Below are 13133 nucleotides of genomic sequence, written 5' to 3' on the forward strand. Positions count from 1 at the left end.
AGAGAGGACCCCCTTGGAGATGCTGGTGGTGAATATGCAAAGATAAAAGATAGAGACACTTGACAAGGCTACTCAGACATCAGAAGGAATAACAATTAGAAGGATTGGCTCACAAAGACAGCAGGCAATAATTGAACAAGTAAGGTGACGGCAATATTAGGAATTAGGTGAGTTTGACAGAGTGGGAAAACGGAAGTGTAGACGACGAGCAGAACGATAAGCCTAAACAACAAAAAGGACAAACAGGAGGGAACAGATCTCCCAAATTGAACTTATGTAAAAGGTTCACTTACAAATGTGTTCGATCCAGATTGGTTCAAGACACTGCAGGCAATCACTTTATTTTCTGCTGACATGAAAATCTATCCCTCTTCTATACCTGTGTTATTGGAAGAAAGGTCACTTGGAGTTTGGAGGCTATCACAGCTGACAATGGCCAAGATGCTGGGGTTCATCCTTAACAGGTCTGAAGTCCAGGTCAGAGTACTAACAAAGAGAGACAAGCACTCAGAAACACAGTCACAGCCAATTTAGAATGACCAATTAACCAAACATGTGTTTGGACTGGACAAAGAAGGACACGCAGAAAACCAACACAGACACATAGAGAACATGCAAACTGCACACAGAAAGTCTGTTATGGCCTGTAAGAAATGACATCCTGGAGAAATGAAAACAAAAGAGCAAAAAACAGGTTGAGGGGAAACAAAGTTGTCATAGCAACTTTGTTCAGTTACTTTTCATGTTTTGTATGAGTCTCTGGGTTGTTCAGACAAAGGCTGTACATTTTAAAGGCACCAAAGGCCTTGTATGACTCAAAAGATTTGTTGCCAAAGCACGAGCGCATTGTTAGTGTGACTCCTCAGCAGCAGAATATCGGGATGCCTATCATCATCCAAAAAGAGTGGTCAAATTTGCCCTGTGATTTTGTACAAAGAACAACAGCCTTTTTTCTTTAGACCCTAAGTCTAGACAAGAAAAAGCACCGTCAAAGAAGAAGCAGTGGTGACAATTCATGGCAATTTTACATCAGTGCAGCACACGAATAGCTCCACATGTACCATGAAGAAGACAAAGTGTTTTTTTTTTTTTTACTCTTACGTTCCTGCTCTGACTTTTATCAAACAGGCTTCAATGTTCTCTGCACAGGTCTACGCACCTGAATCTGACCTTCAGTCTCAATTTTAGTGACAGTCAGCTGTAAGACATCACATCATGCAAATTCTGTAACAAACACTTGCGGGAGCAGTTTAACTTATCATTACAAGTAATCACAAATAAAGTTATTATCTCCACAACTGACCTGTTCTCAGGCCCTTAGCATTTCCTCCACCTAACATTCAGGTTATGCTTCCACAACGGTGCACACGATAAACCCAGCAAACACAACAGTTGTCATGTCAGATCTGGGTAATTATGAATAAATTAAAAGATTGTTATTTCATGTGAAGTTTTAATCTGTCAGTGAAACTAAAAGCAGAAGTGGAAGCTTACAAATCACAGACAAAGAAACACATTGTAGGTAATCATCTGTATCATGGAAAATTGGAAAGAGCGTGCCAGTGAACATGAATCCAAATGATTTGGATTATCTAATATGTGGGTGTTATCGGAACATAGATCCTATTTGTATCCTGGAAGACAGATGGGAGGAAATGTTAGAAGAAATGTAATAAGGAGAGAGTGGAAAAGGAAGGAGAAAATAGAAAGACAGGAACAGGGAGAGAGACAAAAAGTACAAGGTAAACTCCCAGGGTGAATTGATATTACGTAAACAAACTGCATTGTCAGATCAGAGCTGAATATGCACAAGCAGCAGGTGTCTGTTATCTATTATATGAATTAAGAGAAGTGGTAGAGAGAAAACTCACAGAGAGTGAAGTGAGTACACTTCGGCAGGAAGTCCATCTCATCTATATGCTAAAACCTGCTCTATTTGCATAAACAGACTTTGAAGCCTCTGCAGTACAAGCTTTTGCAATTCCTGTATATATATTACATCCTACCCAAACTGTGTTCAGACTGTCATCCTCTCGAGTAACAATTTTTTTTTTGTTCTCAAAGCGGATGTGATTCTGCCTCTTCCCAGCAATGACAATAATCCTATTTCACTGAGACAAAAGGCTCATCTTTCATATCAATGCCACTGGTAAATTAGTCTGAGGCCCAGGCATGGAAAATGGACATGATAGCCCATATTTATGGGAGAATTGGGTTATGTGGCTGGCAAACACAAATGGAAGAAAACCGCAGGTATTCTCTCTGGAACGTTCTCAGCAAATCAGAGGGCAGCTAACAAGAAGTGTGTACATTAAACATTGCTGCAGCTGAGAATATGGGTCTGGAACCACTGGGACATTGTGCAAAATTGAAGAAGTCATTACAAGAACAGCTGCACATTGTAATGTGGCAAAACAAAGCTGTGAAAAATCTGTGCTTCCTTACTATGACTGACTGTCACAAAGGCAGTGCACGTCAGGAGTTGTTCCTTAAGGAATAAAACACACTCCTTCATTCTCTCCTACAACTTGCCCTCTCCCAAAGAGCACTTAGTCACAAATTGAGTTTATTATCCCCCTGATAGTGTGACCTTATAAATATTTGAGCTTTGAAATGTAATTGCTCAAGAAAAATTGTTTGTTGTATACATTAATGTGAAAAAGTCTTGAGTACCCCCTCATTTCTTTATTTATTGCCAGGAAAACGGAAAACAGGCGTAGGGATTTATTGAAATATCCAAACACAAACACAACTACAGTAAATACCAGTCAAGTCTAATGGAAAAACCCGACACAGTCACAAAACAGAAAACTCTGTACTAAGTGTACACAGTTTATGAGGTTATGTGCGAAACAGCGACTGAATTCACAAACAACATTGTGAAGTAAAGGTACTTCAAGGCACAAGTGGTCAAGACAGGACTCGATCTGACCCTCCCACTTGGTAGTCAGGTGTGTAGCACCATCGTCCAGCCTCTCGGACCTTCAAATACAGACTTTTTTTTCTGTTTAATGTGATGCAACAGTCAATATGTGACTATCTTATGAAATGCTGTTTTATGAAATTCATTTTCAGTCACACATTAAAAAATATGTGAAAATTGTGTCTGTGGACACAAAACAGTACATTCAAATTACATGACTGTTTCTTGTTTTTTCCGGGAGACTGGGCTATGATCACCTTTGTTCTTCAACACACCTGAACCCTCTTAGATAAGCTTTATTGTAATTTCTTAAAGTGGTCTTCAGGAATATTAATTATTTTTTGAAGGACATTTCAAAGCTCTTATTTGGATGTTGGCTGCCTTTTGCTCCATTCTCTGTCAAGATGATCTCACACTGCTTCAAGAATGTTGAGGTCTGGGCTCTGGGGTCATCACTCCATAAGACCTGTTGCTTCTGATTTTCAGCCCACTTGTGTAATTTGGCATACCTCAGCCTTTACTCCTTGTTTCCCTCCCTTCAGAAAGACATTCCTGACAGCCATGGAGACAATTTCTAATGAGGCTTTTGAGAACAGTGGATGGATCAACTGTATGGCCAGACCAATCTCCTGGGTGTTCTGTCAAGTTTTTTGGCTGAATTTTCTTCTATTTCTTCAAGACATCACTTTGAGATGCTGTATATAGATTTTTAGACCTGACGCTTCTTCTTGTATCCTTCACTTGTCCATTTTCCCCATAATTTTAAAGACACTGTGAATGCTTGCATGCTGTGAAATGCTAAGCTCTTCAGGCCAATAGCTCTTCAGGCCATATCAGTCACGTTCTGTCAATAATTAATTTTCCATACCCACAATATATTATTCATTGGAACAGGAGTGAGAAATGGGAACAAATTATGTATCTTTCCGACCAGCTGCTAGTAACAAAGCACCAAACGATTTCATAAGCTAAGCAGGTCAGTGTTAAGTGGCCTGTCAAAAAAACCCCAAAACAACATAAAACCACTTACAGGAAAGATTACAAGAAAGTTTGGCTCCTGTGAAGAAAAATATGTAGAAAAGAAGGGTGCTTAAAGACTGCATAGTGCTGTATACTTTGTTGGATCAGGAGAGAAGAGGTGGCTGGACTAAGGTCAACACTGTTCCGTTAAACAAAGTGATAACATGACTGTGTTGCAGTTCATTAAGCTGCATTTTACTGAATAAATAACAGGTTATTAAGGTGTTGTTCCAAATCCTAGCACTTACTCTGAGTGTGCTGTTTTTACACGTCCCTTTATCACACAGTGTTATTAAAAAAAACATTGGTACAACCATATTGGAGTGATTTTCCTCTGCGTAGCCTCTGCTCCCTGATCTGTGCTCAGGTCGTCTCCAGCAGAAAGGCTTTTAAAGTATGCCAATGAATTCATAGCGTCCCTTCCCACCAAAGGTCAGCCTTAAAATTGCTCTCTTAGTAAGTCTACAGGGAGCCACATTACTACCTCTCAGTTTCTCAAGGCAGTGTTAATCGATACAGTGCTGTGTGTTGGTGTGTGTTTGTCTATTTGTCAGTGCATGTGTGTGGTAAATTTAGCAACAGGATTTGCATTTTAAAACATTTTGATCTTGGCAGAAACACAGAAGACTTCAGATCTCGCACTGAATCCTCCACACTGTACCTCCCCTTTAACCTCTCATCCATCTTTCTCTTCCCCTCACATCCCACGTGGATATATTTTGAAGAAACTCCAAAATGTCCAACACAGAGATTCGGTCTCAAACTCCTTTTTTAAATAAAAAAATAAATAAAGATAAAGAAATGATTCAGAGTGCAAAAAATGGGAAGGAAGGAAAAAGTGTTAACACATGGGCAGCAGAGAGGTAGACGGCAGCCGGGAGATGGCTTGGCTGTGAATACTGATGGGATAATCATTTGGTTTTCGATTGTGCATGAAAAAGCTAGTCAGGCTAGCCGGGAGAGGAGGAGGCAAAGAGGGGGGAGCCGAGCTTGTAGGACGATGACATCTGGCACAATCACGCACTCTTCCCTCGTCACGTTTTTTGAGTTTTTGTTTGTTTCTGGGGGAATTAGTCAGGCTGTGGGGGAGTTGTCTGCGGGAAATACAGACATCAAACTCCCATAACATGCAGGAGAAACAGAAACACATCAAAGTAGTGTTCTCAGCCCACTGTTGGGTATTAGTCAAAAATTAAGAGATGTGAATGTGCTCAAAATGCATGTCCTCATATTTCAAATGCATAAGAAACACTCTGACTTCTTGAGAAGTTGATCAAGCTCGGCAACGGATGTTTACGTTTTGGCTATCCGTCATCATTATTCATCATTAACATCCTGACAGCAAGGAAAATCTATCTCTTACAACTTCATGCCTCTATAAAACAGTCACTGAACATCTTCAATTCAATCAATATCTCAGCTGTCAAGATAGACTTTGAGCAGGTGGCAAGCTGCTGTGTTACAGTCCTGAATACTTTGCGTCCTGCTAAGTTATTACTGTGGCTTGTGTGTGCTGTGTGTGCGTGTCTGTCTCCACATGGAGTCTGTCCAGGGTTCCACAGTAGTCAGTTCTCACAAGATTTCAAACTTTCCTGAGGGGATTAAATGATAAACAGCCAGGCTTATTCTGGAAATGTACACCCCCACACTCCCTCCTCTCCTCACATTTATCGCTGTTTTATTTCCTTCACTTTTCCTTTTTCTCTCCTCTCTTCAATCGTCTTTCCATTTATCGTAACCTCTCCTGTTTTTTCTCTCTACCGTTTTTATATCAAGTACTTAAGATCTGCTTTCCATCACCTCTCCTTTTGTTTTCTAATCTATCTTCTGACTTCCTTTTGACACTTCCCTCGCCTCTTCTCTCTGCTTTACTCTCAACCTTACTGTTTTCATACGTTTCTTCTCCCCTCTTGTATTCTCTTTTTTCCCAGGGTACGATTGAATAGACTTAAAAAAAAACAATCTCCTATTGTCTTTTCCTTAGCTGCAATGAGAATCCAACCACACTTATACTAAACTTGAACGTGGGACTACAACACTGACACTACAGATCCTCAATAGATATTCTACAGAATTGTGTTTTAGGTAGTTAATCCAATGCAATTTTATCACATTAATATGTTTCCTATGCAAAAGGACATAATAAAAGAAACACTAGCGTTTTTATTTAGTATTTAGAGACACCTAATAGGTCTTATTTTGGCTGTCACTTAGATACTTCTGGGTAATTTAACTCTGTTAGGACCTTTTCTAAGCAAGAAGGCCATTGGACCGAACCCCTACTCTCCCCTTCCTTTCCCTCGTTCCTTCTCCTTTTCTTCCTCTTGTATCTAGTGACCTCTTTCCTCCCCAGTGACTGTTTGACTAAGTGGGAACTTGTAGCAGAAATATAAAAACAACAAGCCAGACACATGGCGGGAGGGATGTAACTGCTGCCTGGAGATAAGAGACAAACTGCCAGCAGCTTTTTAAAGTACACACACAAACAAACATAGCCTTGTGTGTTTGTAAGGCAGCAGGCAGGTAATTGCTGCTCTGATTTGGTGGACGGGAATTACACCAGAGGGGGATTCAATTTCAGGGACCTTACAAAGACTCAGCATCCATACTTCCATTACACTGTTATTTTGCAAGGGGATGATGAACTTATCCTCCTGATGGGACGCTGGGGAGATGCAATACAAACAGGAACATTCACAAGCACACAAGAACAATTAATGTTAAATGTGCTGCAGTGGAAAGAACAGCCAGAGCTGTGACTCAGACAATGAAGGGTTAGAAACGATGACCCAACAACAAAATGAGGAGAAGATTAACTTCATTTTGGTTGAGGCAGATGTGACAAGAAATATGTGACAAACAAAAATAAAATAAACTGGGTGGACAAGGTAGTTGTTGAGTGAGTGAAGGGCTCCTCTGGACACGGTCTGTGGTGATATTTGATTGGAAAGAGATTACGATGTTTACTCTGAGAAAGATCTGACCATCATAAAACAAAGAATGAGCGAGCGAAGAACAGGAGTCCCACAGTATTACAGGCAATAACAGTAGACTTGTGTATGCTTGCGCTTTATTGAATGCATGTTGGTCTGATCACATGTGTCTGTGTGTGCAGGGATGTTTGCATTGATGTGGAGGAGTGAATCTCTGACTCAATGTTTGCTTGTTTGTGTTTCTTGATTGTTTGAGGTTTTCACAGGCCATCCAAGATTTGATTTATTACCTCACCTAAATTACGATAACAACATTGCCTTTGAAAAAAAGTTTTGGAAGAACAAAGAGTTTTTTTGGAATAGCTTCAATATACTTATTTGCCTCTGGCTTTAACTGGTTCCCTTCAAAAAGTATTTTGCTTCTAAGTAAGATCTACAGTGTGCTTTTTTGCTGAATAACATTACCCCTGGCATGACTCTATAAAGAAACTGGTTAGGTTCTCACTGAACTGCTATATTGAGTCTTCATGCGACATTTATCTACTCATTAACAATAAGCAAGAGAGTCAAGGCCAACGGTTAATTTGTGTGCTGTCCGTGTAATCTGCCTGATTAATGACGGATTTACATTTTGAGATACTTGTACACAGTATTGAGCATTACCTATAGAGAAGGGAGTGTGACTATAAAACTTATTCAACAAAAACTCTCTCCACTCCAGGAGGACAAAACAAAGGCTATATCAAATTACAACTCAACGCTCTCCTCAATGTCGGAGACTATGAAAACTTTAGCAGGAAACAAAAACATTCCTTCTCCACTGACAGAGAGACTATGAAAGTTATAGAAAAAATATGAGAATCACTCCAAAGGGAGGAAAGCAAAGCAGGCTGTTACAAGTATCGTGCAAGCTTAAACTATGACTATGAACCATTTACCAACAAAAATACACTCTGAAAGAGGGATCGCATCGAAACAAGATCTTTGGACAACAAGACTATGATCGCTGTGGAAAGGCTAGAGTGAGGAACCCTCATTGAGACTAATTCAACACACTGGCACAGGACAGAGGGAGACGCAGACTATTTGAACACATGAGGAACCAAGGGGAACAGGTGGAAACACTTTGGGAATCAGTGCAGACAATCAGACACTTGACACAGGAGGGAGGGCAAGATACCTGAAACGAGAGGGAAGTTAATATTTCAAAATAAAACAGGAAATGACGAGACAAGACATGATTCAAAACTAAAAGTGTCTACGAGACCTGACAAGTAAGGCATATGTCTTATTGACCACTGGCTATTCTTGAATTATTAGAGCAATGGTGAAAAAATCTAATTATTTTTTAATCATAAGAAAATCTACCAGCTGAAAAAAGTGAGACGGTGTTGTTGGTGATACACAACTGTCACAAAAACAAAAACACAGATCAATTCATCCACTCAGGTTAGATGGATCTCACCTCTGCTGTCTGTCGCTGGCTCTCCATGATGTGTTACACATGGTGTGTGTCTCTCCAGTATTTACTCCAATAAAAAAAACATTTGAATAAAGAACAACAACAAAGTCATGTTGAAAGTATGCTCTCCTGAGAGGTTTCAACAAAAGTTTGATTTTAAGAAATGTTTGAATGGGATTGATTAAAACTAGAATAACAAAAAACTCCAAAGGACTCTCCTTTGAAAATAACTATAATTTTTTCCTTTTTCTTACAGCATAGTCATAGTAACTTTTAAAAAACATCAACGCTTTTCGGCCTTCTAGCCTTCCTCGTTTTATCAACTGTGTATAAACGACTCATGTAATCAGCTGTGGTTATTCTATGATCGATGGTAATAGATGGTTCATCCAAACCCAAGTTCTTCAAACTTTCTGTTGAGACTCTTTTGGAAGTTTCTGCTCTTTCCTAACACTATTCTTCCTCTGCAACGTTACTTTTAAAACTCAATGACACAACACACCTTGATCGCTCCAGTAGATGCGTAGCTCATTTGAGTGTGACAGAACAACAAAAAATAAACATTAAACATTTAAAAAAAATAAAAAAAATCAATTTTGGTTTGAGTCTACAGACAGTATTTCTGTTTCTACGTGCTATCAGAGAGGAAAATCACTCCACAGAGGAGGAGAGAGTCGCAGCATTTTATGAAATTGTCAGGAAATCACTAATGCATCAAATTATAACATGCCACATAGTCTGCATTTGGAGGTCAGAAGGGTTGGGGGATGGAGACAGACAAGCGACCGTCGAGCTGAGCAACTGAGCTCAACTCCTTCCCCAAACACTGATGTTTTATGGTGACTATAATATATATAATGTGTATATAATGTCAGTTTAGGATTCAGTCACTGTTTAGTTGCGCTTTCAGTTGCTGATTTGTCTTTGTTTTATTCATTAAAAAACGAATTGGTTAGTACCATGTATTACAATGTAATTGGTTATATTTAAAGGCATTAAAATCCATGTTTAAGGTTAGGAAGACATCACGGCTTGCATTTAACACACACCATAATACCATACTGCATAAAACAGAATTTTTCTGGATTACTCGCTGCCAAGGACCTCCTGCTTGGCAAAAAAACATGTTGCACACATGAACCACACGTCCAGGTAAGAGACGTTACTCTTGTTCTGCTGGAACAATACAGATTTTGTGCTCAGCAGGGATGTTTTCTTTTTTGTGAATTTTTTTTTTGCTGTTCTGTGAGGCCTGGCTGGGTTGACACACACATCAGCAGATTAATGCTCTCTTTTTCAAGAGAAATACTCTTTCCTCGCCGCTCATCATCATCTCCGGTCAGATTGCACCTCAGCTGTTGGGAAAGGAGCACATCTACTTTGCAATGACAACTTTCCAGGTGGTTTGTTGCACAGAACCATCTGGCACAACATATAAGTTTTCCAACATTCCTCTATGAGACTTCAAACTCTGGCTGCTTACTTATTTGAGATGCAAGAAAAGCAACGTGAGTTTTAAACTAAGTACCTTTTGGCCTAAACTGCTGCAGACAGTGAATGCTTTTGCAACCAACTGTCATTGAAATTTCAACGTAATCTACCACAAAACATTTACATCTATAAGCATTTGATATGATGGAAAAATGTATGAATATGACAGAGAACTGGTACAAACTTTGTGTGCCAATATGTAGCTTTTCAATTTTATTAATAGCAGTAATTTGTTGGTCATGGTTATAGTGTTTTATAGGCAACAAATGCACAGGTGTTTAGTGTGACCCACACCCTGAGGTCAGGACTGTATTCAGACATTATTACTGAACACTTTGTGCTCTGTGCTGTGAATCCTGATTCCACCTGCCTCTGCCTCTCTGCTCTCTTATGTTTTCTCTAAGAGATGAGTAAATATCTAATTTGCAGAAATGTTTTCATCACGTAATGCTTTGGCTTCTGCAATATCCGTTTGCCACATGATGCATTGTGTCTCACTCACCCTGTTGAATGGGTGATTTTTCATGGTTAGTGTTTGCTCCCCACACCACCTCCAAATTAAGCTTTCCAAAGTGTACAGAGGTGATTTTAATAAAACAAGTTACGTAAAAAGATAAATACATAAAATCAAAATGAAACCATCTGAATCACTCACAGGTGAGAGGGAACTTATCTTCCCACAGCTTTGCACAGGGTGCTGCTTTTTTTGTAAAGGATATGCTACCTTTTTTCTCGATTCCAACTTTCGTTGGCGAAACGAAATGAAACAGAATGAAATAAAGAGCTGCAAAGTTTAATTCCTGGAGAGACTGAATTGCCTGAACAAAGCTCTTTGTTTACCAGCAAAACTTTTGCTTAACAGCTCAGGAAAAAAAAAAAAGAATTACTAAGAATGCTTTTCAAAATCGTTAAACATTTTCTTTGTGACAATAAAACCTTTTATTTTCTTCTCTACACATTTTCTGGAACTCAGAGCAGACAACTAAACACTTGTGATGTATTAGGGGTTTGTTTTCAACCCATTTTCTAGCAGTAGTGTGATTTTACTTTACTGATTACATGATAGCACTATTCAACCTTTGTTTCAACAGCCATTTTGACAAAGAACACCTGCTTAAAGGCATAGGAGGTACATGTCAACCTGAGAGCTGCCCAGTAAAAAGAGTCTCACAGAGTAGTTAACAGGCCAACTGCAAAAGACTCATCTGAAAAAAAATCATCTGAAAAGTAAAATACTTGAAATCCTTTTAAAATCCTCAGCTCATCTTTGAATTGCAGATATTTAGATGACATTACACAGACAATGGAACTGGAATAGCATTTAGTGGTGTTTCAGGGATCTAAAATAGAAAGCAGGCTTTAGTGTCCGTTGAGCAAAAGAGCCTCTTTCTAATCTAATTGACATCAATCTTTACACCATTAAAATTTAATATCATGTGAGATCCCCTTGTGCCACCATCAATGCTAAAGACATGAACCCCAGACAAGCTTTGGAGTTCTCCTGTTGTATAAGAAATGAAGGTCCCAAATCCAATCCAGGGCCTCCATAGATGCAACTTGCTCATGCTGAACACACTCGATCATGTGTGGATGAGGGAAATTTGGAAGCAAAGTCAACAACTCTTTGTGAGAAATGAGAAAATGCTTTATCCTGTTAAGAGCGTTGTCCATATTATTACACTTGCTCTGATGGCTTGCCTTATTCTTACAGTGCATCCTTCTCCCATCTCTAAACAAATCACGTCCCTGCCCACATGCTAAAAGATGATGTGAAAGAGGATGTCATTTAATAAATCAGGCCACCTTTGTTTTGTGTTGGACAGGGGCAGCAAGGCCACTCTGGTCTGCGACTATACAGCACATATGCAAGCAAGGAAACCTTTGTAGATTAATCCAAGTACATCATGTTTTAACAAAAGTAAAAGAAAAAAAGAACATCCCTTCAGAAAAGATAGATGAAACCTCAGTAACTGGCTAAGAGTATCAGAGTGAGGATGATCTAAAAACAAAAAAAACCCTGCGTTCTCTTTTCATGAGTCATCCCCTCCCTCATCTCTTGTTTTAAACATAAAATGATCACAATGGAAATTAACTGAGAACATTCATTGTTTGCTGATGGTAGTGACATGGTTTAGTTTAGATGCTGCAGATTTGCTTTTATGGCTTCTTGCTGAGTGTACATCCATTAGACTTTGGTCAGAAGTGCCTTATCTTTTGCTCGCAGGAGCAGGGGGTAAATAAAGCACCATGACAATGAGTAAAGTTAAGTGAATAAAATAAATTATTTTTAACTTTCACGAACTTCTGTCAAAATAAACCTTTTTGCATCATTCAACTATTGAATCTACTATTTTAAACAGATTTGAGGTGTGTATGAAGTTACATTTCATGTAAAATCAGCATAATATGACTTCTGAGGAGAGAAGATCCAGAGATTTCTATGGAAACATATTTTAAACAACAGTTGCTGAGAACAAGTTGGACAGTTATTTCATCGAGTTTCTCTTCATTATATTTGGGTGAAAATGTTCTGTAATTTAATAAAACAGGACTACTACAATGCATGAGCCAAGAGGCAATAAACTCATTCACAGTTCTTCCTTCATCTAGGAAATTATTCCTCTTTGGATGCAAATGTTTGCAGAACTTTGGCTGTCATCTTACAGTGATGAGGAATGATGAGATAAAGTAAAACTACACAGATTTTTTTTAAAGTCAGTCCTGCTGGGGGACCATGAGCAGCTCAAAAAATCTGATTTATTCACGTTGGATTAAAGGGCCAAGTTAAAAACCTCACAATGGGGTTGTTACAACACTGTATGTGTACATCCTGACTGGACTTACTACACACTGTGGATTATTTCTGTGAAGAGCCAAGGTCTGGAGCCGATCCCAGCTGTCATTGGGCAAAAGGTGGGGTACACCCTGGACAAGTCACTGTTAAATCACTGGGCCTGGTGGACACAAATGAGACAAACAACCATGCACGCTCCCACTCTGACCTGACATGCATGTTTTTGGAAAGTGGGTGGAAGCCACCCACTGCTGTTAGCTGACAGTGGTGACCAGATTTAAACCACAACAGCACAACAAAAAAAACATTTACTGTAACCTAATTTAACAATCATTTAAGATATGAAAGGACTATCTTCAAATTCCCTTTAATGAAAATGATCAACCTTTGCCAAATATGTTTTTGATTTTCTTCTTATATTTGTTTGTTGTGTCTCTTAAATCAAAACATATAAAATCACCCACTGGAAGGGGCAGAAATTGTCTGATCACAGAGCAAAAAGAGGTTTCA

At 39.1% G+C, this 13133-nt stretch overlaps 1 protein-coding gene across 1 annotated transcript in view; it reads right to left on the bottom strand.

Annotated features, from left to right (window-relative positions):
• Nucleotides 1-420: 420 nt before the first annotated feature.
• The window catches only part of LOC140305204 (ependymin-like), a 61285-nt gene continuing 48572 nt past the window's right edge, over nt 421-13133 (bottom strand). Inside the window, exon 6 of the mRNA XM_072383954.1 lies at nt 421-486. Coding sequence (XP_072240055.1) covers nt 421-486 — 66 coding nt within the window. The remainder of the gene's footprint in view (nt 487-13133) is intronic.

This window comes from Leuresthes tenuis, unplaced genomic scaffold (genome assembly GCF_036924035.1).
Source record: "Leuresthes tenuis unplaced genomic scaffold, fLeuTen1.0.hap1 SCAF_4, whole genome shotgun sequence".
Lineage (NCBI taxonomy): Eukaryota > Metazoa > Chordata > Actinopteri > Atheriniformes > Atherinopsidae > Leuresthes > Leuresthes tenuis.